This window comes from Bombus pascuorum, chromosome 10 (assembly GCF_905332965.1).
Source record: "Bombus pascuorum chromosome 10, iyBomPasc1.1, whole genome shotgun sequence".
Taxonomy (NCBI): Eukaryota; Metazoa; Arthropoda; class Insecta; order Hymenoptera; family Apidae; genus Bombus; species Bombus pascuorum.
Window position 1 is genome coordinate 6,662,062 of NC_083497.1, and position 26,416 is coordinate 6,688,477.

General features: G+C 31.8%; 3 protein-coding genes and 1 long non-coding RNA gene across 5 annotated transcripts; 2 read left to right on the forward strand and 2 right to left on the reverse strand.

Moving 5' to 3' along the window:
* Nucleotides 1–130: 130 nt before the first annotated feature.
* LOC132911333 (abhydrolase domain-containing protein 2) lies at nucleotides 131–12,673 on the reverse strand. Its single transcript, XM_060967944.1, has 7 exons — nucleotides 11,959–12,673; nucleotides 6,414–6,586; nucleotides 5,382–5,549; nucleotides 4,679–4,865; nucleotides 4,375–4,573; nucleotides 4,137–4,287; nucleotides 131–4,060 (listed from the first exon to the last, which is right to left on the reverse strand). The coding sequence occupies exons 1-7, from the start codon at nucleotides 12,111–12,113 to the stop codon at nucleotides 3,891–3,893; spliced, it is 1,203 nt and encodes a 400-aa protein (XP_060823927.1). The 5' UTR covers nucleotides 12,114–12,673; the 3' UTR covers nucleotides 131–3,890.
* LOC132911348 (uncharacterized) lies at nucleotides 7,777–9,959 on the forward strand. Its single transcript, XR_009658977.1, has 2 exons — nucleotides 7,777–8,424; nucleotides 8,497–9,959. It is a non-coding gene; the product is annotated as an uncharacterized LOC132911348 (long non-coding RNA).
* Nucleotides 12,674–15,005: 2,332 nt separating the features above from the next.
* Nucleotides 15,006–20,102, reverse strand: LOC132911308 (structural maintenance of chromosomes protein 5). 2 transcript variants are annotated; one of them, XM_060967893.1, is made up of 15 exons: nucleotides 19,782–20,102; nucleotides 19,244–19,321; nucleotides 18,834–19,161; nucleotides 18,432–18,770; nucleotides 18,179–18,307; nucleotides 17,908–18,115; nucleotides 17,691–17,822; nucleotides 17,089–17,613; nucleotides 16,884–17,013; nucleotides 16,568–16,814; nucleotides 16,075–16,482; nucleotides 15,772–15,999; nucleotides 15,520–15,699; nucleotides 15,364–15,459; nucleotides 15,006–15,285 (listed from the first exon to the last, which is right to left on the reverse strand). In XM_060967893.1, the coding sequence occupies exons 2-15, from the start codon at nucleotides 19,300–19,302 to the stop codon at nucleotides 15,136–15,138; spliced, it is 3,159 nt and encodes a 1,052-aa protein (XP_060823876.1). In that variant the 5' UTR covers nucleotides 19,303–19,321; nucleotides 19,782–20,102; the 3' UTR covers nucleotides 15,006–15,135. The 2 variants fall into 2 exon arrangements, with proteins under 2 accessions (XP_060823876.1, XP_060823875.1); XM_060967892.1 differs by lacking the exon at nucleotides 19,782–20,102 and having other exon boundaries at nucleotides 19,244–19,491.
* A 623-nt stretch (nucleotides 20,103–20,725) lies between these two features.
* Nucleotides 20,726–22,143, forward strand: LOC132911383 (uncharacterized). Its single transcript, XM_060968004.1, has 2 exons — nucleotides 20,726–21,839; nucleotides 21,931–22,143. Exons 1-2 carry the CDS (start codon nucleotides 20,811–20,813, stop codon nucleotides 22,141–22,143), a joined length of 1,242 nt encoding a protein of 413 aa, XP_060823987.1. The 5' UTR covers nucleotides 20,726–20,810.
* The last annotated feature ends 4,273 nt before the right edge of the window (nucleotides 22,144–26,416 follow it).

Sequence of the window (26,416 nt, forward strand, 5' to 3'; positions counted from 1 at the left end):
AATCGAGAGACTTAAAACTTTTTTTTTCTTCTTGAGATAAATTTTACGATATAATTTATCAATTAGTCCAAAAATTGGATATTTCTTTTGGACGGGGCGAGGAATTTGTTTACATACTGTTTCACTGTAATTAATGAAGCAAAAAGTATGTTTATTGCTCTTTTAATAATCATTAGATAACACTATATCGTGTGTATCCTTGAATTAAATTACACGCAGGGCAATGACTTTAAAATAGATAATTATTCTTCTCGTTATAAACATCACGTAGAAAAGTATTCTTGTATGCAAAATATTGTTCAATATACATGTGCAATATATGTAAGTACATGTTTAAGAAATACATTAATTATTGCACCATGTATAGCTAATACTATACAAATGATAAACTCAATTTCTCACAATCCAACAGTTTCAAAGCTACACATAAAATGCTAACACGAGAATTTGCCACACAAATTATTAAGCGTATACCTATCCGTGGAAATGATTTATTTAAAGTGCAGACAACTTATTTCGTTACAAACTGCAATCGACAGATTGTAAATGCTTAATTCGCCAAGCGAAAGTACAAACTGTTCGCAGCAACCTCGCAAGATCATTTAGCTTCGTTTAAGATTCCCTCTCTTATTATCTTACTAATATATTAACGAGTTACACTGAGCATATATAAACAAAAATTAGTGTTTCATAGAATTCACTAAAAATTATTATGAATTTTTATTATGAGGAAACCTCGTTCAGGTGATCAAAGAATCATGATAGCAGAACATAATTTAAGGCACTCTCTATTGTAAGCACATCGTGTTTACTCAGCTGTCAATCACATTCTAAAATATACGTAATAGTTTCACATTTATTATTTACTCTTATTTATAAGGAGTTGTTAAATCAATTTGCTATGGAACGATTGTTGTATTGCAAATGGGACGTTATTAAAAAGAATTGCCAAAATTTTGCGAAATCAATGTGCGCGTATAGTAATGAATTTTATGGTTATTTACAATAATTTATTTGCTTCCATTTTCTCGATAGATCGTATATTATAAATAGCTGAAAAACTACGACGCATGCATGTTGTATACCAATGTGGTATAAACCCTCGTAGTTTTCTTAGTACCAATATATACAAGGTTAAATATATTATTATGATTGAAAAATATATTAATAATAACAAAACGATGATTATTAAATATCTAACGACTATAATTGCACCAACGCTGAAGTTCTAGAAATAAATAACTTAAAGTCGTGATCGTGATATATAAGTAATTCTACACCTAGATTCTTCACTGCACGAACCTGCATCAGTAACATTATTGTCTTGTGTTATTTCATGAAAATGCTCATAGACGATCGCAAATCATATTCGTAGAAAGTTAGAATACATTCAATTGTTCCAGACCGATATTTCGATGATTTACCTTAATATTATTAACGTTTAAGTTTGTGAAGGATATTATAATTGAACCAACATCTTTTGTATTTTTTTGTCCCGAATATAAAGAACTGAAATTAAGATTATAGATTTTTATATTTGAAAGTGCCAGTAATTTTATTTTGAGTGTCTTTTTTATGCAAAATAATATAGTTTAATTATAATCAATCATATACTTGTAGAGCATAACTTCTTACTGTGTTAGTTACTTTGTCAGAAAAACAAAAAACAGGAGAAAAGTATTAATATTCGGTAAAACGCAAAGCTCTTTTGCGTTTTATTTTAAATGCAATTTATGATATACAAATTCATAAATTTCATTAGTATGAAAATGCATATGATATAAATAATTGACAAAAAGATGATGAACTTATACAATAGTTATAGAAAAAATATATTCTTTAATGTATGTGTTTCATGCTAATAGTGCTTAGTATGCTGTCTTTGTGATAAATTATGTCTAAATTAACCCATCAAAGATACCGCAAGATTCGCGATTTATTTTCATGTGATCGATATTTTGCAATATATACTTACATTTCTAAAATGAATTAAGAATGAATCAAGTTTTTGTACATTTTTGAAACACATCTGGTTTGCGAAATTAGTTAACGACATAAAGTTCCTCAGTTGGTTTGTCATCTTAATAATCTAGTACAGTGTGATATATTTTTCTAGACAAAATCCGAAATCACAATTAGGATAAAAATATACCGTGTCAGCAATATACGTAAAGTGAAGCGATGTATAAAATGCCCGCATAGCGCTGTGATCAGTACGGACTTTGGCTGCAGGGAACGAAACGGAAGTCCATACTCCGTACAGTGTACAGACGTTATCCCCAATGGGTTAATATCTGCCCCACTTTATTGAAAGAAGATATGTAAATATAATGTTTTTGGGTTAAAGTTCGATAGCCCTTGTTTTTAATTTTTTTTTTTTTTTTCATTATTCTTACGTCACGTAAGCATTCAATGAATTTACTCCGTCCCATGCAATTATCATATTTTTTGTTGTAATATATAGGACATCTCATTTGAGTTATTTATGTTCTATATTTTTGTTAATGATATAGAAGAATGTCTAATATTTTTTTGTATCATTAACTGAAAATTTTGAAGAATTCATTGTAGAACATTTGCAAAATATATCTGAATCACTCAGTGAAATAGAAAGTAGTAATATTTGCTCAAATATCGAATTTACTCGCCCAATGTATATGGAATCACATGAATTAGTAATACGAACATTAAAAATGAACATTTCCTCTAACACGAGATATATCATTCAAGAAATATTATTCTGGTTTATGTTTGAGCATCTTTATTAGTCGCTAGGATAAAACTTCATGGAAATTATACATGACACTCATTATGTAGACATAGAGAAAGATTATAGATTGCTGCAGCATCTAAAATACCAATTAAGAAAGAATTTTCAATTGTATAACAAAAATATCGTGTTATAAAAAATGAGAAGATAATGTTTCTTAAGAATTATTCAACCGGTTGCCTATTAGGATATGTAATAATTGTCGATGTTTTACCACAAGAAGAATATAGATTTATAAATTGGATCCGAAAATTCATCATGTTGCTTCGAAGATGCTGGATAAATGTATAAAAAATATACGTTAGATATGTTTATGCAAAGTAGCACGTCTGTTACTGTTATAAACAAACAACGAATATTTATATATAGTAATAGAATTATCTCAGATGTGTATATCATGTGAAACGATCCATATACTTATAGTATAACGCACAAATAAATCCTGCAGTTTATTAATTCAAGTGATTCCATTATTGAGGGAACAAAGCTTTCTTTATTATGCATATTTTAGAAGTGTCGTGCTCAGTATCTTTGATAGAATTGTTGGCTTTCCCAAATCTACACAGAAATTGATTCATTCCTTTTCTTTTTTTATAACTTTTAAAAATTTAATCCGAATCCCTATTTTCAGTCAATCGAGCTTTTATTAATCTCTAACGCGCCTCCAAATCCAACCGTCTTCAGTGTACAATTTTATAATGACATCCTTTTATCAAGCTGACTTATCAAAGATCCCTGAGTATGAAGCGTTAATAGCCAAGCTATCGAAAAAATATAAATTGACGTCGAAACGTTGTGCTACTATTGTAGAAACTTTCTTATCAATTCTCTTGGATCATGTTATCGAAACTATGTATACTTTTTCAAGACGATCTTAAGAAATATAATTTAAACTCAATTCGCTTGCTCGAATTCGTGCTTGCAATGAACAGGATCCCAAGTATCTTGAAATCCTGCATACTTGATTTCACGCTTAACGTGTATCTGTTGTAATTCCTTGATGCTCGAATTAAGTTCGAATTTAAAATCTTTAAATAAGATCACAAATACGAGTTGTTGCTGCTTCACAGCTAAGAATGCATTACTCACAAAGTAATGATGACAGTGAAATTAAATTACGTTAAGAGGCTTTCAATAATTTATCTGCTTGTGCTAATGTGAGAGACCCTACGAGAGAGACCAGTGTACGGTCTAGCCATGTTATGGGATTTGGATATAGGAGACCACCTTCATAAAATCCCAAATGTCCGCCGTGAGCCAGTTCCACGTACAACGTGTTTGGGCGAGTTCCTGAAACAGAAAAATGATACAAAATGTTTATAAAACTGTAATGAGTTATAAATGCATAATGATTGCTAGTACACACTGGCATGTTCCTTGATAGGTTCCAGTAACATCTCAGGTACAATGGGATCATCCAATGCGTTGATGAATACCATAGGTGTCGTAATGTTATCTAAATAGAACAAAGAGCTGCTCCACTTGTACATTTCTTTCACGGATCTAAAGTTGTGGAGCTGCACAATAATTAATATACAAATTAATATAACTGAAACATAAATTGGTATCTAATAATATTTATACTATGTTAAGAAATATTTTACTTTTCTAGTGTATGCTTCATCAAGTTCCGGTAAAGTTGCAGCAGATATGATATCCCATTCGTTTAGATTATACTTTTGTTTAACTTCCTCAGATAACAAGATATTTTTATGTTTAAGTATAATATTCTTCACAGATTCTGTCATTATATACAGGTAGAAACGTCGAAAATTCTGCCAGTTAAGTAGGAACTTTGTACCTCTATACATAAATTGAACAGAAAGCAAAAAGTTTATGAATAAGTCATTTTTCACAGTCATCATTTTTCATAAGAAATTTATTTATGAAAAAATGATATGTACTTACTCAATGGCATTATATCCTTGGCAAATAGATATGCCACCGATTATATTGGATAACTTATTTGATCTTCGTTCTCCTAAGTACTTGGTCACAAGGTTACCGCCCAAGCTAAAGCCAATGCAAATTATTTTTGTATTCGGATGCTTCTCCATCAAACTTTGTAACATCATATGATAATCATCGGTGTGACCTGTAATACGCAGATCGAGCTAAATGTCAATCACGAATTCAATTAACACTATCTCGATTAAACCTCTCGAAATCCTTCAGCCTCTCACAAAGTAAGCTCTATTAATATATATCATTCAAGACAACCACGCAAAAATAGTGTTCTTCTAGAAATTACTGGAAGTTATACCAAACAACTTCTTCGGAAGATAGAAAAAAATTCTCTGCATCGTTCTCTTTTTCTGTAATATTTTCATCAATCAACAGATCAATAATACAATATAATTCATAATTAACAATGATAAGTATGAAAATACAAATCAAATAAGTTACAATTGATTCTTTCTTCAGTAATAAAGATAACAATAAATAGAAAAAATAACAAAACTGAACACAAATAAAAGTCAACATAAAAAATATTGCAAGGTCGAAATGCACGTAAATAATGATTAGAGTGTAAAGTCGTTAATTTAGCTCGGTAATATTGTAAACGTACTAGTATTTCCATAATAATATGCTATTGCGTATATACACGTACCGTACGTAAAAATTCGCGGTGCAGTGATCTTGACACTAGAAAGGACTCCAACGTGATTAAGTACTGCACATCGGTACCCATGGCACTGTGCAAAATGTACGAAAGTTCTGATATAAACACTTTCAGAACTATTACAAATCCCAGGACAGATGGCAATTGTTACATCATCTGTAGTAAAATAAAATATAAAATATTTTATCGAATTGATATACATGCAGAGTATAGAGTACATTCTTATTCCTAAAACAAATTAATATTTTCCTTCCTTTGGATGCAAGCCAAAGACTCTTCAAATGACTCATTAACATGTCGATATTGTTATACCAACAGATATCTCTTCATAAGCTTAATATGTATGCTAAATATTGACATCATTCATTGCAATTATATTTAAAGAATACCATGATGTAGAATATCACCTATCTATGATTGGATATATATATATATATCTCGTATAGATATACGTATAGATTGCTTCACTCGACCATTAGACTTTATTAGTTTTATTAAGCCTCCTTATCTTTTTACCAAGAAACGTTAACTTGAATTATATAGCAATTATTTATCAGTTATAACACGCTTCAAAATCGCGAAAACTATTTAATCTATACCGTGTTACAGCAAACTATCTGGTCAAGGTTTCTTTAATCTTCAATTGGTACGATAGAGTCAAAATGATTTGCATTCCTATACAGGGGACTGTATTGATTCGTAGGCTATCCTTTGTTTCAGACATAGCGCTTTCAATCTTTAATCTTTATTAAACTTTTAGCTGCAAGTGTGAGAGTTGAATGATCAAAGAAAGTCAAAGTCGAAGTTATGTTAGTTAAAACTGAATCATTAAAACAAATAGTCCAACTGTATTCTACTGCTCTATTACATCACTCTACGGATGCATAAATCCATATTCAACATAAGATAAGCGAAGAGAACTAGCAAATTGTACAGTTTCTTTCAGTTGCAACCAATAGAACTTCAATATGAATTTTTCATAGTATCTTCTTATGATTTAAAATTTTCAGTGAAGCAGACCTTCGTAGTCGTTAGTTAGTGGTTGATAAAGATCGTAAGTGAGAGTGGTCTCATCCGGAAGTCCTATGTACACTCGTTCTCCAATCGGCCAAGGGCAACGGACGCGACCAATAATACTGTGGACGATGGTCTGTACATGGCCACTGAAACCCCATAGCCTTGTTGGTTTGTACCTGAAATACATAAACGAGCGTGATGTAATATTTTTATCATTGAAACATATCACGAACGGCAACTTCACCTAGTTTCCAAGCAAACAAATCTTACACAAGAGATGCATTTTCAATTTCGCGATACGATTTACATCTCGAAGGCGCTTGGAATATAATCGAAATTCATAAGTAGCGAGTTAACAAACGATTTACATCTCAAAGCTACTTCCGATGAAGTTACAAACGTACACAGAGCACTTCATTTCCCTTGTTACTGTGTAATGATATTATCCGATATTTACATATAATTTGTCTCTTCTAAATTTGCAGTTTACCAGTTTATACTTCGTAGTATCACGAGGAAATAGAGAATATTTAAAAATCACGTAATAAGTAAAAGCAAAACACGCAGAGTAGATCTCTACATGTATATTGTAAAATGTACATTGTCGCATGGATGGGCAGTCTAATCATAAACCACTACTTCCCTGCAGTATCAAGAAACTTAAGCAGCTTTTATGTCTTAAGAATTTAAGCAGTTTTTGAAAGGTGAACAATCGTAAGAAAAAGTAAAACTGAGAAAACTACTAATCACTGTAGCAAAAGATGGAAAACAGGTCACGGTGGTAATTCGAAAGCAGTCATAAACTATTTTAGGGATAAGTATATGCGGCTAATAACCAAGCGTAAAATTTCTTTCACACTTTGTACATCTCTGACTTACTAACTCGTGCAACTCAATTTCTTTTTCGACTCATTGATCTGGATCTATGGTATACTATGTGCACGCAGGCTCGTGGTTAATTCATTCTTCAATTCTACCAGGCCAGGAAACAACCATTCAACGCACGTGAAAGTGTGTTTCTCTTCTTTCGTAGCAATTCTACGCAATTTTTACCAGAAGTAAAAGCGAAGTTAAACGTGACAGCGAAACATTAAACTTCTTCGTTGCAACGTACAAAGAAAGAATCGCTAGTAGATCAGTGGAGCATATACGAAGCCGTAAAAATTACTGGCATCAAGCAGTCAGTACTCGTGGAAAATATACCCTGGCCCGTTACTGGCACGGCAAAGAAGATCGCGGTTATTATTTTCCTGTGGAAAGGTTTCCTTAGGGGCATCGTAACCTGATCCAAGAATGCCTACGTTTTTCACCTAGATATTAAATAAACTGTACTATTCAAACGAGGACAATGACTTTTTCGGAGGAATTATTTACGACCTTACGAACCAAAGTAGATCAGGTGTAAAATTTTATATCGATTTCAACTTACTTCAGTGGGTAATGTGCTATCCTTTTGAGCAAAGATAAAGGTCACGTTCTTTGTGAACGCCCAATTGCTGCGAACGTAAGGAAAATTTTACAGGCTCGACATTCCTTTTTAATTATTTCTTCGCTAATAAGATACGTGCGAAGCATTCTTCGATATCAACACGTCATAAGTATGTGGCCGTCGGTGGAAGAGATATGTATAATGCTTATGATGAAATCATCAAAGTTTGCTTGTATGATTCAACAACCGAAATAGCCATCGGTGACATATAACGGAATATACTGAGTAAAGGATATTTTCTAGAATTGTATCATTAAATTCAGGATTCTTCCTTTCTTTGCAATATACTTGAAAAAATTGTTTACAGTATACAGTTTGGTAAATTGGGATTTTAGAAATACGCGATTTTCTACTTTTCACGTGATGCACATATATTACAAAGAAATCTCATATGCCAATCATATAAATGACTTCTGCAGACCGAGATTCCAGCTACTAACTACGTACATATACGTGCGACTAGATCAACGTGTGTCATCATGTAACGTATTAATTTACAATCTCGTCGTATCTCTTCAACCAACAGTAAATACATCAAGTATTTTTCTTCTATCTTTACGAGTTAGTGTAGTTTAAAATTTCCTATCATTTAATTAGAAGCATGATAATAATAGCGCTGGAAAGTAGCATTACTTATAAAGATAATCATTGTTGACAAATCAAAGATACAATGAGCAAAAATCGCTCTACGATTAAAGTATCGCGACTTTCTGTTGCGTGTTGAGGCAAATGAAATTCAGAATGTCACGCAACAGAGTAAAATTTCGCTGTCGCGCACAGATTAATCGAAAAAAAAGGTGAAATTCTCTTCGTCCCTTTTAAAGTATGAATATGCATTCGTGAAATGTTTCAAGTCTCCTGCGATTAAATAAATAGAATTATGTATTTACGATTTAACGAGATTGCTCTTGAGATATATTTTTCTTTACTATAAGAATTCTTTTTAGCAAGTGGTCGCAAACAATCACGATGACAGAGAGGGCTTTTACGAGTCACACGAATGTAATTAATAAGACAGGTCGTTAAATTTTTAATTAAAAGCTGGACGGCCGTTAATAGAAGGAATTATACGTTTCTCGCTATCAATCTTCTCTTCGTACTCGTATGTAAAGAAGTTACCTACGTTTTACAACATTTGCTGCTGCTTGCAGTCACGGCCAGCGTATAATCGATCAAAGGCGGGTATTAAGTTCGCTTTTTTATTTTTTTATGTGTTACGATAACGATTCGTGCGACAGGTTGTTACGTATCAAAATCGAGCGATAAATGTAGACGACTGTTTATTCGCGGGAAAACGTATCACGAAAACGACACCTTATCGTTTTGGAAAATTTCTTTTCGATTTAGGATGGTCAAAAGGTGAACATCCTTTTCTACCAACTAAAATTTCTTTCTGACGTTACGCCATCATTTTTCATCGAGGGAGGTTCATCTAAAAATTATAAGAAAGAGATAAGACAAAGAATTTGTCACAATTTTTTAATTAAAGGAAATAGCTTCCCCGAGTGCAGATGTTTAAATATCCAACGCAGAAAGCTGACGATTATCCACAATATTTATAACTTATACGTACAAGGATTTTATTGAAATTGGAGTGTAATAATAGTCGTTAAATCCACATAACCAGAAACAAATTGTGCAATAGTAATTGAGAATTCAGTGTGTACACGATTCGGTTTGCAGGAGAGGGAAGGGGCTGAGAGGATCGAGGTAATTATCAATTTCCGGTCTATCTTTTGGAAATTAACTCGTTCAATCAGGGTTCGGTCACTGGAACAACTTTCGATCGTCATGATGTGAAACTCTGCCATTGAAGATGATTCCATAGTATGTAAATGCATAGCATTACGAAAAGGGATTTCGTCCTACAAAAGTAAAAGCGAATACAACGAGATTGTTAAGAAACGCGATCACTCGATAAAGTGAAGGAAGTCTCTCTGTGGAAATGCGTCGGTTGAATAGCTGGTTATTAGTCAACGTCGGCTTTTCTGGAATCGAAGATATCATGGAAAGCATTTGCATCCGCAATCAGAAAAATATGAAACCAATGCAGTCTTTGACGAGTATCATATCACAAAGTTCTAAAAATACATATGTAAATATATGAATTTTTTTTCTTCTTGGAATTAATGAGGTCGCGATTACATGAAAAATTACGTTTTCTCTTGCACGCTATAATCTATGGTTTAAGTCTTTCGTAGAACATAAGAAATAAGTCTCCTAACGTATATAACAATACGATTCTACTAATAATAAAATAGAACAGAAGAATCGTTCTTTTTTTTCAGTTTCTTGAACTGAACTATTTAAGAGATCTTTCACTGTTGTAATTATCTCCTGTTTATTACACGTAATCTTCTTTCAGAAATATTTATATTTAAAAAGCGTCCTGATATAAATATTTTCAAGATTTCTTTAATATATAAAATCGATTTACGGTAAAATACGTAGAAAGTTATACGATCAAATGCATAAATCTCATGCAATGATAACTCATTGAACGTTCAACTTGCTTTAATACGTTCGTTTCGGTGAGTCATTTTCTTTCAGAAAAGAACTGCTACATTTTCCCAGCGAGCTCATGTTTGGATATACAAATGACCAGTTCAACTTGCATACGCCTTCTTTATTTTAATTCAGAACATGATCAATGAATTATCGGTTCCTTGAAAATTTCGATATGAACCGTAATTTGTTATTTTCTTTACAGATACGGCCGTTGGATTATTCCACTCTTTGTCTGTGTAATTCCAAAGACATTTGTATTAATAAAACGACGCTTTAAGTTCGATTTGCTTTAATTTCAGATAAGCTCTCAACAACAATGTGTAGCGTTCGTTGCAATGTTCTGATAAATGTGATGCAAACATACTTAAACCATTTATCCAGTGAGGTCATAGCCAAGAGCAGAACAAGACATTATGCAATACTAAAAATGATAGAACAATGCTAACGATTATACTGTCTGTATCCTTTTCCAAATTATATCATCTCGATTTGATTTATCTACTTTACCTTTTCTCACGACAATTTTGTCCAAAATTTCAATGAGATTTATTCACGATAAAATTTTAATTTTACATGTATTTTGATTTGTAGATATCTAACAAGGTGAGATACTTCTCCGGATTAATGTTACAGTAATTTTGAATCACTGATTATAGCGACACAAATGTATATGATGTATAAGCAATTATTTTATCGCGGAAGAATATTTTTAAAACGCATACTACTTTGAAGGAACTGGTTAAAGATAATACAGACTTGCACAAAGAAATTGAAGCAAATTACTAAACTTTTTTCTTGTATTTCCATTTTTGTAAATGAGAACATATTTTATGTTCAGGAGGTGTATTTAACAATATAAGGTTACTAAAACTTATTTATGCTTTTCTTACAGGTGTTTATTATTAATAATTAGATTAAGGATATTTATGCACATTCGTATTTTTGTAAATTTAATTTACAAGATGGAAGTTAGATGGAAAAAATACATAAATATTTGCAGTTTTCTAATAAAATAATGAATGACGAACTGTACGAGAGACACGTACTGGTTTACTATCTATATTATATATATTACAAAATATATAAAATATAGATATTATCAGAGGAATGTGACCGTGGTACAACGGGGTTGACATTAAGTTTTCTATAACGCGTATTAAGTGATGTAATTAAGTAAATTGAGAGGGTCATTGTCTATTAGTGAAAACTAGATCAGGCCCGTGCTAAACGATTAAAATAAAACATACCATTCAATCGTGCCTGGCAAGTTTCGCGAATTTTCGGGCTTATCTGTCGATAAATCGTATTCGAGACATTTCGTTATCGAGAATTTATCAAGCATAAATCTGATTAAAAAATAAAAGGTCCATTGTGTAAAATTTGTCACGTGTGGTTACATTTGTATGCACGCAAGAAAAATATCCGGCGTACCGAGCTAACCTAACCTCACTTTCTCCCATGAACATTATGCAGCGAGATTCAGAATCTGGAGTTTTGCTGGTAGTGAAATAATTAATGAAATAAAAAAAGAAAGATCGTTGGAAAACTTACGGTTCTGTGATGACAGGAGCGATTTTAAGGATCGTCGTTAGGAATGACTGATCTTGACAGACGATCAATGGCTTCTGCGGTGCACTGTTTACGTTTAATATCCTGAACAGGATACACAGGATCACGGCGAACACGGCTAACAGCGCCGTGGACATGGTTCTCCGTTGCTTACGCCACAAAAATTCGATTTCTTCCTTTTTACGTTCCACGCCAATACCGAGTGGATATTGACGTACGAAAAGGAATGTTTAGGTTGATTGGTTGCTCCCTTGTGCAATGATATATGTATATGTATGTATGCTGGAGGAATACGAAGGACCTTCGGTCGCTACTGAGTCGGCGATGCACAAAATACGTGATACTCGCCGCGAAGACTGTTTGCAACTGTATTCCGCGTTTGTTTTACCGGCACTTGACGGTCGATTTGCGCGTGCCTATCAATATACATATGTACACATAGTTAAGTTCACGGAACCTCCATCTGTTCGCGTCGGTCGAAACTTCGATTCGGATTATGGGAGACAGAGCAAAAAATCAGACCCAGCTATATAGACGATTCCAAAACACAAGTTAAATTTTCAGATGGCTGCTTATATATATGTACATATGTACACGGTCAGAGAGTTGTGTCTCGAATGCCGCGAATCGCAGCTGGTTCGTGGCGTTAGTTCGCATTCGCTGTTATTTAGAATCTTACTAGCGTTATAGCACTACTTTCCTCCCTTTCTTTTCTCCTCTCAAAAAGTTACGCGTAATAATTTTTTAAACTATATTGTTAAATGTACAGATACAAGGTAGCAATTGGCTTTGAATTTTTGCATATAATATTTACCCATAAATTTTAATGTTGGTTATAATTGAAGAGTTTAAACAGAAAATGATGTCAAGTATCCAGAGAGTAAAAAATATCTTTCTTCATGGAAAAGAATGTAAATTATTGTAAGTGCTAGAATAAGTGAATTTAGTACCTAGGGTTATTGTTAGGAACTAAAATCATATACAGTATCCAAAAAAAAGTATTTGCACATCATTATATTTGTAATATAGTATTTACATACTAATTAGTTAGGCTCAAGTATATTAAATTTTGTATCATTTAGTAGTACTTTTATAGGATTTTAAAAATTTGATGCTATGAAAATGAGATATGGAACCTGATAATTTATCGTTTTATTGGAAAATAAGGGTATGTGCGAATACTTTTTATAGTCACTATATATCAACTTTAAACCAATATTTTTTATTTACATTGAGAATCTTCACTTCCATCATTTGCCACTTCAATTCTATAATTCAATGCCAACAAAAATTGTTACAAATATAATTTACTGAATTATGTTATGTTGAAATTAAAATTACTATACATAAGTGGTGAAAAAATTTTATAGTACAATCTTTCTCTTTGAAAGAAGCAATTTTGTTTTATTATTTTTATTAATTGAGTGTGTGTATCTAACTACATCATTCTGTATCTGATGATATTTACCTTATCTTATAGTTTTCACTTTAAAATATCTCACTGTAACGAATAAATAAATGAATGTTTCCACAATTACTATATAATTAAATTTTTATATTTCTCACACATGAATAATGGAAAGCGACTATACTTTGATAAGGACGTCCGTACATTGTCCCCTTACGGCAAAACGATTCTATTCGCGTTTTCGGAGCACGGTCGAATCTTTTTCGAGGCTGCGAACGATTTACGAAGGTAATCGCGAAATATCGTGTCACTGACCCGTTATATTATTTGAGAACACTATAGGAATTCTTGGACCATAATTAAGGTTAAAGTCAAGGTTGTTTGGTCCATTAGCTGGATCGATACTTCGATAATTAGTCGATGCGGAAACGATTTCTATTTTACGGGTCGATGTCACAAAATGCGATTGTTGCACAGTTTTAAAAATCGCGTTGTGCGGAGTGATTGGTTTTGCAGCTTCGTATCTTAAAATATTTTTAATAATTATTAACGCAGTGATTGCCACGCAAGTTTTATGTATGTATCTTACCCTGGGAGCCACGATAGATTGAGATATACTATAACATTTAATTTTTGCAAAATATTATATTATATTTGCTGATTTCTTTTGATAATGTCATTTAAATCATTCACATCTTTGAAAATATTTTAGCCTATGAAAGTTATCTTATTTTAATCAGTTTACCAAATATAATAAAACGTGAATAATTTGTTACTTCAATTTCTTTAACTGTTCATAAGCGTATCTTTTATATATGATATATCAAATGTTTTTGAAAAAATGAATGAAGATTGATGATTAACAAGTATCAAGTGATACTTGAGGTAGTTTAAAACGAGTACATGACACTCCCATAATTGAAAAATTCATTGAAAAAACAATACTTTGAATTGTAATTTGCTTCCAACAGAAATATTATGCGATATAACTGATAAACGATCGCATGTACTTTTTTACGTCGTAATTCTCAGATATTTGAAATACATCGTTGCAAAAGAGTTGAAATTATCGATGTGTGTATATGTGTCTGTGTCATAGCAACCATTATTGAAATAACCGCGTATCTAGTAACGATTTACATATAGGATGATATAACAATTCGGCGATGTTTCTCGTCACTAAGATGCTTAGAAATGATATAGAATTTTATGTTGTAATTTGAATCATCTTTTACAAAACTACTTGTATTAATTCATCCAACTGAAGGATAAGATGCGAGGAAAGAGTAAAAAGAAAATGGCCAAAAATAATGGCAAGAATGAAAAGAAGGGTAGAAACGGCAAGCACAGCAAGAACAACAATGGTGGTAAAAATAAGGGAACAAAAAGATCAAGAAAGAGCGGAGGAAGGGCAAAATTTACTATGGATATCTTTAATGAAGAGGTCATGGAAAATGCTTATTATACTTGCCATAATATTATGGATGTATTGAAGTGTAGAGGATTCCCTTGGCCTGAAGCACAAAAGAAGAAGAAGAAGAAGAAGAAGGGGAGGAAGTGAATAATAATCACCTAAAATGACTAGATACTTGTATGATAAGATATCAATAAGATATCAATATTTTTGTCATAGAATTCACTCTCATTTCAAATATTCAGAAAAATATATCTGTAATATTCTGTGTAACTACATTTTCGACATAAACATTATAGTACATGTAGTATTTAAACATAAGAAAACATTTTAATCGTTAATCGTCATCCGTATATTCTCTTTCTATTGCCCTAACAATGAACTCACAATACTTTTCTGTATCAAATTCTGTATGATTGATCATGAACGCTCCATTGAACACACAATGGACTGTCACTGTCTCTGAATATTGTAAATCCGGTAGTAACTAGATAAAAATAAATTTAATATCGTTATTAGGTCAATTATTTGTATAATTGTATAGAAAATGATTAATATACGCTACCTTTGGTGTGAGTAAAAAATACTGAGAACTATTTGCTCGTCCAGTCATTTTCACAAGCAAATTAAATACTCTTCTTTCATTCACAGCATCCATGCCCTGTGATGAAACAGAAATGTTAGAATAAAACGCTAATTGTATAAAATTCAATAAAAATACCTGATTAATTTCATCAACACAGCGAAATGGTACTGTTGACAATTCCTGAAGTGCAATCATATAAATAGCAGTAGTTACAGCTCTTTCTCCACCACTTTGATGATATCTTGTTAATTCTTGTAATTGGTCGGTATTTCTGAATTTTACCCTAATCTTGAGACCATACTGATCAAATTCCATCTGTAAGCATTGAGATCTTTCTAAGTTCTCAAATAATAAGTATATCATCTATTTTATTTAATGGTAACTCACATGATTTTCCGGTTGTGCCAATACAACCTCACCAGCACAATCCATTGCTGAGAAATACATACTGAAATTAGAATTAATTTTTTCAATGGTTTGTGATAAAGACGTTAACCACTCTTTTCGTAATGATTCTATATTTTGTGTAGTTTTTTGTAATTCTTGTGTTTTACTCTGAATAAAATCTTTTAATTGGTTTATATTTTGTTCTACTTGCTCATATTCTTGTAATATCTGAAATTAAAGGAGATAATCAATTCATCTTTTATTTGTCAAACTCATATTTAACTGTAATCTTTTGAAGCTCACATTTTCTCCGTCTATATTATTTCCCATACAAAACATTTTTGCTTGCGCGATATTCAATTCATTATTAATTTCCTCTATGGTCGGTGGCAATTTATTGAATATCTTTCTTATGGGTGCAAACGCACTATCCGAGGCACTGATACCATTGGTAGTTTGCAATGCTTGATTAAATATTCTTTGTACTTCGTACTTCAGAGGTTGTAATTCCTGGCATAATTGCTTCACTTTATCTTCTGCTCCCTTGAGTCGCTCTCTTAAATCATGAGAATTGTTTATTTTCACTCTTAAAGATCGATTACGCAATGTTAATACATAGTCGGTTGTCTCACTGTCCATAATGCATTTAACAGACTCTACTAATTCAGTATTGTATGCCTTATACATTTTTATTTGCTTCTCCATAATTTTCTGTGGAATTTATAAATACACACACATATATATGTATTGTTTTTTTTTTTAATAATACAAAAAATTATTTAATCTTTAATAGAACCTTTATTTCTTTAGTAGAAGATTTTTTTATTTCTTCAACAGTGGTTCGCCCATTTTGTAAATCTACAACTTTTTTCTCCACTATATGTATTTTAGATCTCAGAGTTTGTACTTGTTGAAGATCTTGCTGATATTTGTTTCTGATAGCTTTTATTTTATCTAACATTTTATTTTGTTCATGTACTTGCTCATCAAGCTGTTTAACTTTATTACTTTCCTTGTTTTTCTTCTCTCGTAATGCTTTCAATCTGGAAGAATATTTTAATTATAACTTATTTAAAATATTATAACTTTATCAAATAAAAATATCAACAAACTTTTCTTCAATGTTTAACATTCTTGATCTATCTAACACAATAGATAACATTCCTGTACCCGATACTGGTTGCATTCCGATAGACTTTTCTCCAGTGTACTTAGATCTATTTACCATATATACATTATTTTCTAAGAAATAAAATTAAGAAATAATGATCTCAATTCTACTCATTGCAATATACTAACGTATATCAATTTACTTACGACTAAAGTAACAACGTATATCGTTAGGTATACGATCGATGTTATCATCAACTTGACTTTTTCCTATGGGTATATTGTTTAAATTATACATAGACACTAAATATTTCATAATCGTGCTCGGAGCTTCAATCAGCGATACTAAGTAATGAGTAAAGCCAAATTGTTTAATGTATTGCAATGGAACAATTGGATTCATAGAAACATCTCTCGCAGGATCGGAATGTACAACATTTACTTGTAAATTCTGCTCGTCCCTTAAGTAATGCAACAACATGTTCATGTCTTGTTTATCTTCACAAACAAATGCTATCATGTCCCGAAATGGAATGATATTTTCCAAATACTTCGCGTAAGAAGCTTCCTTCACGTTTATGTTAAGTAATATAGGTTCATGTATCATATTTGAAAATTTGTTACGATTTTCCCTCAGCCACTGCACTGCTTTATATGTATCAACACTTCTCTCTCTTAATAATTGTAATCGTTTTGCTTCAATATTAAGAGCTTGTAGTTCTGCTTCTTGAGCTGAAAATTGTATTTTATTATATTTAAAAGCAACAAAAGTAATTTTAATAAAATAAAACAATTTAAATAAAATTTACATGCAATTTCAAGGTTTAGCTGGTCTTCTTTTTGTTTCGATTCTGAAGCTTGGCTTACTAACATATTAATGATATTCCTTTTCTTTTCTATGGCGGATATTATTTCTGTGCGCTGTTTCATTAAAATTTCCTCTGTAAAATATAGTATATTCTGAAAGTTTTATATTGTCTTAAAATATATTATCCCAAAATATAGCATAATTAAAATAGAACAAACCAGATTCAATATCTTTTAACATTAGTAATAAATCGTTATCAAGTTTTTTTTTTTGTTTCTGCGCAATATCAATGTCGTGATCTCGAGCCTCTTCTATTTGAATTCTTTGCTTGCATGAATTTTCGCAATCTTTAACATTATTTTCATATTCTACAATATTGTCTATCATTTTCTTCAGTTTCATATCTTTGATCTTGATTTTATTTTTCTAAAATTGTAAAAAACATAAAATATATATTATCTTTTTGTTGTTCAAACTATGTGATCTTACATGGTCTAAAAGACAAGTTTGAAGCGATTGAATTTCTAACTTCATTTCTGTTATTATGTCATTAACAGGCTTTATTTCAGCTTCTAAATGTGCCACTTCAGCTTGTGCAGCATCCTTCGTGTCTTTTAACTGCAAACATTAGCAATTATAAAATAATTACGTATATGGAGTAATGATTGAATCATAAAAGTATAGATCCAAATAATCATGTAACGATCACGTAATCATTACTTTTATAATTTTGTATTCCTACCTTAACTAGTTCTTTACGTTTTTGTTCATATAGTATCCATGCTTTCTTCTGTTTCAAATGTAAAATTTTCTCCTTTATTAATTTCTTTTCTTTTATACTACTGACACTTTCTTTTAAACTATCGTAAATCTGAGTTTTCGATTCTAGCAACTTTTTCTTACTTTCAATTTCTTTCTCTAAATTCTTATAGTCTATCCTATATTGTATCAAGTTTTTGTGACGTTCGACTATAATGGGACTACAAACAGATCTCTCTGTATTTTCTAACAATTCTTGTGCATTCATCTTTGAAAAATCTTGTACTTTATCTTGTGGGAGAAATTGGCAAAGATTATCTACCTGAAAATTAAAAAGAAGTGAAAATAATTTTTATTTAAATGAATATTTCTTATATAAACATACCTGTATGTTAAAACTTGCTGTTAGTTCCTGTATTTCTTTAATACCCGTTTGTCTATTATCAAGGAACCAGGAAGATTTCCCGCATTTGTTAAATATTCTTCGAATAACAATATCGTTGCTTTTTCCATTTTTAAGATGAATTTCAATCTTTGCTTCTTCACATCCTCTTTTTATATAATCCGCGACATGAGTGGCTCGACCAATGGTGGTAGTTTTACCTCCCAATCCAAGCACAATCGCACAAACAATTGTCGATTTGCCAGTGCCATTAGGGCCAATAATAACATTTAAGTTCCTACCAGGTTTTACACAAACTTTATCATAAGTCCTGTAATAAAAGAAAATTTTATACATATTTAAACTGTTATTTCTTTATAAGTATTAAAAAAAAATGTTTAATTAGTACTCACACAAAATTTTCTAAATAAATATAAGTAATTATTCCTTTATTAATATCGTTATTACTCATGATGTTTCTTTGTACAAATCTTTAAATAAATTACATGAATTCATTATCGAGAAATTACTATTTAAGCGACTATTATATGATGTTTCATGATAAGAACATAAGAAATAGCAATTACTATATCTTATTAAAATTAATTCAAAGAATTCTACTAATTATTTACTTATAGTTCAAATTGCACATGCCAATTAAACTTTCACTGCCAAGTAAACATAACCTATACAAAACAAATGCATTCGGTTCCGAAAAATGTAACTATTCATAGGTTGCAGTTGCCAACAGTTGTAGGTCAACTTGTAGTTGTTTATGTTTGAACCAGTTTAAACATGTAGTAAACGATTATTGTAAACATTATGCGAATTATATAAATATATGTAAATTATGCAAACATATTTATTTAAAATAATAATATAAAGCATAATAATATAATTTCTTTTTAAAATTATATACGAATAATACATATTTCTATGATTAGTACTTACAGTTCCCTATATAATATTATTAATATTGTACAATTTGTTAAGAAATTACAGATTTATTTATTAAAATTTGCGAAATTAAAATTTTACTATTAATTTATGTTGATTATATGTAACAAAATAATTAAATCATGTGTAATTGTAATAGAATGGTTATAGCGTATGTATAAGCGATAAAAAATGACAAACTTATTTAAACTTGTCTGAACTCCTCTCTCTTCCAACTCAAAACTGTATATTCTTTTTAACAATAGAAAATGATTTTTTTTATCAAACTATAATGCAAATAACAGACCACTATATTTAGTCACAATATTAACTACAGGAAACTGACACATAAACTACGCACAAAGTAATGACGTCAAAAGATATAATTTGAATTGATAAACTTATTCTAGTGAGTAACTTTAACGCGAATGTTTCCACTATCGTAGTACTTTTCATAAACGAAACATACATACATATGTTATTATGACTCAACTTATCGTTAATACTAATTCTAGGTTTATAATGAATATAAAAATCAGATAATAACCAAAATAACGATTCTAAATATTCTAATGAAGCTCCTCTTTAAAGATATTGTCATCTTCTAAAATATTTTCAATAAAAAACATTTCACAGCTGATAAAAACACGAAGTAAGGAATAAAATTGATAAATAGTGCATCATGAATTACTTTCATTTCGCTTTATCGATCAATTTTAATCGCGATAACGCTATTACTACCATATTTCCTGCAAGCCTTTTATGTTACGAAGCACCTTCCGTTAGTGGGTTGTATTATTCTTTTGCATCAGATGATTGAATTAGATTCGAGTAGAATGGATTAAATTTCATTATTATTCAACAAACGATAACATTTACACTTTTTACGGTAAGAGATATTTTTCCTTCAGGACAGTATAAAACGATTTCAAAGGCGAACTTAACTTTCGTATAAAAAATACAGTTTCGCTTGTTTCGTGGAGAACCTAAATATCTACATAAAAAGTTACTGAAAACCATATTGTTTTAACTCAAGTTCTTAAAATGTATAATCGATCAACGAAATTCGAGAGAAGATCAGTTAAAAAGTGTAAATCATGGTCGTCGTACTTCGGTAGTTACATATCGTTAATAAGCTCTACTGCTTTCATCAATCGTTTCATGGGATTTTTACCATGCAAACTCGAATCATCGAAACTCGTATACTCGAAATCATACTCCGTTTTCTCTATAATCTCCATCATTATTTATTTGACTTGCGCATCTTTTGCTCTGTACGAAATAAACGTTGTTTCAGAGAATTTGTTGACACTGACATCTAAATTGCATTGTAATTTAATATTATGCTGCGGTTCCATGATTTTCATTACGAATTATGTTAAAAGTAGGTCAATGATCCGAGTGATGAATCGCGTTTCGGACGTTTCTCGTATACTGCCTTCAGAAATCTTTTGTGAAGTGGCTACAAGAATTCTGATAAAAGATACTCTGTTCCTGATGCCACTAATGAGCTACATCCCACACATCATCTACTTCTACAGAAATTATATTTTTGGTTATACCAGTTGGTATACTTTTTTCGGTGTCATCGTACAGACTAACTTGTACACGAACAACGTATATGTGCTAAATGCCTGTTTTAAATATATAAATGATTCTTTAGTGAAGGTGAAGGAAACTCTACTAAATGATGAGCCTCATCTACTCAGAAGAGTTTATCATATGCAGAAGAATACTATGTTGTTGACGAAACTGAGGACTCTTAAAAAGCAACATCTAGAGATGAGCGAAATCGTTCAGCTACTGAATAGCACGTGTAGCATACAAATCGAAGCCATGTTAACAATAATGTTCATTGACATTACATTCAATATGTACAACTATTTAATCTTGTTCAACGAAGTACGCAAGATGAGATTGTTCTCTTTTTCTCTTATCTTCGTAATTCTTTACATCGTACACATAATTATAACAGTTTCGATAGTTGAAATTACCAGAAGCCAAATAACAAAAATTGGCTCCAGCGTCCATCGAATTCTTGTACATACTTTCGACGATAAGGTGACGACGGAGGTAAGATGAAACGATTATTTTGACACCGATGATTTATGTTGGAAATATGGAAAAAATATATTGAAATTGTAATCAATGTACGTGATTCTAGTTGGAGTTGTTCTCGTTGCAAGTGCTGCAAAAAGGTAACACGTTCGTGATGAAGGGGCTCGTACTAGATGCAACCCTTTTGACAAAGGTAATAGGTAATAGGAAAGGATCAGAAGGAATGAAGCATTTTTATCAACACTTTTTACAGATGGCGTGCGGCATTACCACTTTTTTGTTAATATTAGTGCAGTTCTTACTCGTTGAGTCTTGTTGAAGGAACACTTCTGGGTTAATGGATGAAATATGTTTAAGAAATAATTTGCTTGGAAAAATTGATAAAATTAATTCATAATAAATGTACTTCCTTCGCAATAAAGTGGCATGTTTAATCACGTTAAAAGCATATTCATAGCACGACGCTTCATAGTTACTTAGCTATTCCAATTATTTATTAACACGTACGTTTCAATATCGAACTGCACGTCTTCACGCCTTGATAAATGAGTTTCATTATACATAGTGTATTCGGCTTAAAAACGATAGTCTGTTTTATGGATTATAGTAGTCTACCTACATTTATGGCTAAGTTTCTTCGGTAACATTGAATTTTTTCGAGACTGCTTAAAATCTGATGACTAACATCTAATAATGTTAACGGCAAAAGTCAAGGAATGTGGAAAAGTGAAGACACGTAGGACATGGGAGTTATTTAGGGCAACAGATTTCGAATCGTTGATGTACCCTTGCTTTTGCATCTGCTGGCTACTCGGATATTTTCCTTACAAGTATCAACCTCCAGTATACTCACTTTCGAGACAACGTTTTGCCTTCTCCACGTCTATGATGCTCATCTTTGTATTCTTGTTGCTTTTCATAATCTACGAAATCAACATTGGCACGAGGATGAACTACGGCATAACAGAGTTAATTCACGCGAACATATACGTGTTCTTAGATGGGCTCGTGATCGTGGTGATGTATTTGTTAACTGACGCTCGATTATCGGTGATCGAAAATCTGTCAAGAATCAGCTGCATATTGTCTACAAGGGATTTCAAAGATTTATCTAAAATGATTCACACGAAGGACATTTTAAGTTTTTTATTTCTGGCCATCCACCTACCAAACTGCTTTAAGCACAGCATTTTCGTGACAGTACGGAATCTTACCAACATATACATAATGATGGCCAACTTTTCCATGGACATATTCTACATAAATTGCGTGTGCATTTTGAAAGATTGCTTCAAGAAAATGGATGAATCTATACGACAACTGAAAAAGCTCCGAATCAATGATAATATGTCGACGCAGACGTTTATGCATCATGAGCAGTTAAATACGTTGGTGGTGATGAAGCTCAAGAAATTAGAGCAAAAACACTTGGAAATCAGCGATGGGGTGGAATTGCTGAACAATACGTTTATGATACGTATTACAGTCGCAGCTATTACGACGTTCATCGTCGTCACTTTCGATATATATTTCTATATACTTTATTCAAACAGTCAATTTCCTGCAAACAACAAGTACTGGTACAAACCGTATGTCGTGCCAGCCGTTTTCTATTTTATCAAGTTTTGGATGATGATTTGGGCGTGCGAAACAGCGACGAATCGAGCGAGAAAAATGAGGACGGCACTTTGGGATGTTTTCAGTATTACAAACGATTCATTAGTGAAACGCGAGGTAACAATTTAACTATAGTAATACTATTATTATTAAACTGCGAAAATTCAAAGGTGCAAAAATGTTCAGAATGTAGATGTGTAGTGTACGGATATATATAAACTTATCAAAATATAATCAATAGAATATGTACATCCTATTTCATTAATTATATTTAAAAAGGTATAAATTTACAGTCTAATTATTGTAGTTATTATGGTCCGAATAAGATCGCTACGTGATCTTCGGAAAAAATATGTATGTATGAATATGAAATACGTTTCAATGTTACATTAATTATGAAATTGCAGGTGGAACTTTTTTCTTTGCAAATAATGCACACGGCAAACATATTCACAGCAAAGACATTCGACATGAATTCATCATTTTTGGCAAAGGTAATACGAACTCTATTGAGGAAGTTTCTACAATCGGTTGATTTATTAACTTTTTCACGTTCGGTTCTGCAGTTACTTTAACCTTTATCCATTAAAACGACATTTGCTTTGGGAGAGGCTGGTTCTGATTTTAGTACATTTTGTCTTCTTTTATGAAACCATCAGAGAATATGTATTATTATTATTACTAGAAATTTCTTCCAGTAATAACGAGTGATAAAAAATAATTAGATACAAGATAATTAGTGGTAGAAGAAATTTTTTTTGCGGAAGCTCAAAGATATTCCATCTCGGGCGTGTCAACTCGTTCTCGAAAGAGTTAATTTGATAATGTTAAGATTTTAATTCTCTAACAGTAATGTGTACTTTTGTAGATCGTCGGGGGTATCATAATGTACATCTTGATCCTGTTTCAATTTTTATTAAACTACGTTGTGTGCAGTCTTCACATGAAATGAAAGCAAGATCTTTGAAGTGACGTGATTCCGTAGGCGTTCTTTATCAATTCTTTGGGAGCTTTTGGATCGGTAAACTATAATGGAGGTAAAACAAGTGAGAGAATATTAAGTACTGGAAGTTGATAACATAATCGCCGCATAGAGCAGTAACGTCAAAAGATACATTCTAAGTAGAGAAATTAACGATAATGTGTAACATCAGCGCGCTTCTTTCGACTACCTTCGAGTTTTTGATAAAGGATACATACATATATTATTACAACTCACTTTCTCGTCGGTACTAATTATGTATCGTCATCTAAGTTGTACAACGAATATAAAAATCAGACATTTACCAAAATAACAATTCCAAATATTCTAATCAAACTTTTTTTTTAAATATTGTTATTTTAAATAATGCATTTGTTATAATGGTACACAGCTGAGAAATTCACGAAGTGAGCAGTAAGATAGATAGTGCATTATGAATTATTGTAGATTCACCTGGTTTCATCGATTAATTTCAATCAAGATAATGGTGTTACTTTTATATTCTCTGTAAGACTTTAATATTACGGAACTCCTTTCATTAATGAGTTGCCTTATTCTCTGGTTTTAGATGCTTGAATTAGATTCGCGTAGAAATGATTAAATTTCATTACTGTTCGACAAACCCTACACACAGACCTTTTACAGTGTGAGTTGTGCTTCTCTGTGTGACAGTACAAAGCACAGTCTCAAAGGTGAACTTAGCCTTCGTACGAAAAATAACGTTTCATTTATTTCATGAGGACTAAATCGTACGTAAAAAATTAATGAAAACTACAATGTTCTAATTCAGGTCTTTAAAATGTTTAATCGACCGCAGAATATTGAACAAAGGACAAATCAAAAATTTAAATCATATTTCGGGAGTTACACGTCTTTAATAAGTCCTAGTGCCTCCATGAATCGTTTAATGGGATTTTTACCATACAAACTCGAATCGTCGAAATTTGTATATTCGAGATCATACTTTGTTTTCTCTACAATTTCTATGATTATTTATTCCATCTGCATTATTTATTCTCTGTACCAAATCAACATTTCTTCTGTGCGTTTTGAAAAATTTGCAATTAAGTTACATGTTACTCTCATATTGCTTTGTGGGCCTGTGATTTTCATCTCGGCTTATGCCAAAAATCAATCAATGATCCAAACGATCGATGGTATCTGGAACGTTTCTCGTATACTGTCATCAGAAACTTGTCGTAAAGTGGCTACAAGAATTCTTATAAAAGATATCTTAATCCTTATAGCACCAATGTACTACATTTCAACCACCATCTTATACGTAAATTTTATTTTTGGTTATACCTGTTGGTATACTTTTTTCTGCGTCAGCGTACAGATGAACTTGTACACGAACAACGTATACGTGCTAAATGCCTGTTTTAAATACATAAACGATTCCTTAGTGAAAGTGAAGGAAACTCTAGTCAATGATGAGCCTCATCTACTCAGAAGAGTCTATCATATGCAGAAGAATCCTATATTATTGTCGAAGTTGAGGACTCTTAAAAAGCAACATCTAAAGATGTGCGAAGTCGTTCAGCTACTGAATAGCACGTGTAGCATCCAAATCGAAGCTATGTTAACAATAATGTTCATTGACATTACATTCAATATGTATAATTATTTAACAGTGCACGAAGAAGTAGGCGAGGTAAAATCGCTAATTCTTATTGTTAGCTTCGCGATTTATTACACCATACATATAATTATCACAGTTTCGATCGTTGAAATTACCCGGGATCAAATGCATAAAACTGGACGCAACGTTCATCGAATTCTTGTACATACTTCGGACGAGCAGGTGACGACGGAGGTAAGATGAGACGCTTATTTTGCTATGGATGATTTGTGTTCGAAATATGGAAGAAATATATTGAAATTGTAATCGATGTACGTGATTCTAGTTGGAGTTATTCTCGTTGCAAGTGCTACAAAAGGGTAACGCGTTTGTGATGAAAGGACTCGTATTAGATGCAACCCTTTTGACAAA

Excerpts from the sequence above, each read along its gene's own strand:
- LOC132911333 (XM_060967944.1), bottom strand. The coding sequence starts at position 12,113 with ATGTCCACGGCGCTGTTAGCCGTGTTCGCCGTGATCCTGTGTATCCTG. Across the intron at positions 6,587-11,958 it reads GCTCCTGTCATCACAGAACC|GTACAAACCAACAAGGCTAT; the intron begins GTAAGTTTTCCA and ends TATGTATTTCAG. Across the intron at positions 4,288-4,374 it reads ATGAAGCATACACTAGAAAA|CTCCACAACTTTAGATCCGT; the intron begins GTAAAATATTTC and ends ATTATTGTGCAG.
- LOC132911308 (XM_060967893.1), bottom strand. The coding sequence starts at position 19,302 with ATGAGTAATAACGATATTAATAAAGGAATAATTACTTATATTTATTTA. Across the intron at positions 19,162-19,243 it reads ATTTATTTAGAAAATTTTGT|GACTTATGATAAAGTTTGTG; the intron begins GTGAGTACTAAT and ends CTTTTATTACAG. Across the intron at positions 17,014-17,088 it reads TATACGTTGTTACTTTAGTC|AAAATAATGTATATATGGTA; the intron begins GTAAGTAAATTG and ends TTTATTTCTTAG.
- LOC132911383 (XM_060968004.1), top strand. The coding sequence starts at position 20,811 with ATGTATAATCGATCAACGAAATTCGAGAGAAGATCAGTTAAAAAGTGT. Across the intron at positions 21,840-21,930 it reads ACGATAAGGTGACGACGGAG|TTGGAGTTGTTCTCGTTGCA; the intron begins GTAAGATGAAAC and ends ACGTGATTCTAG.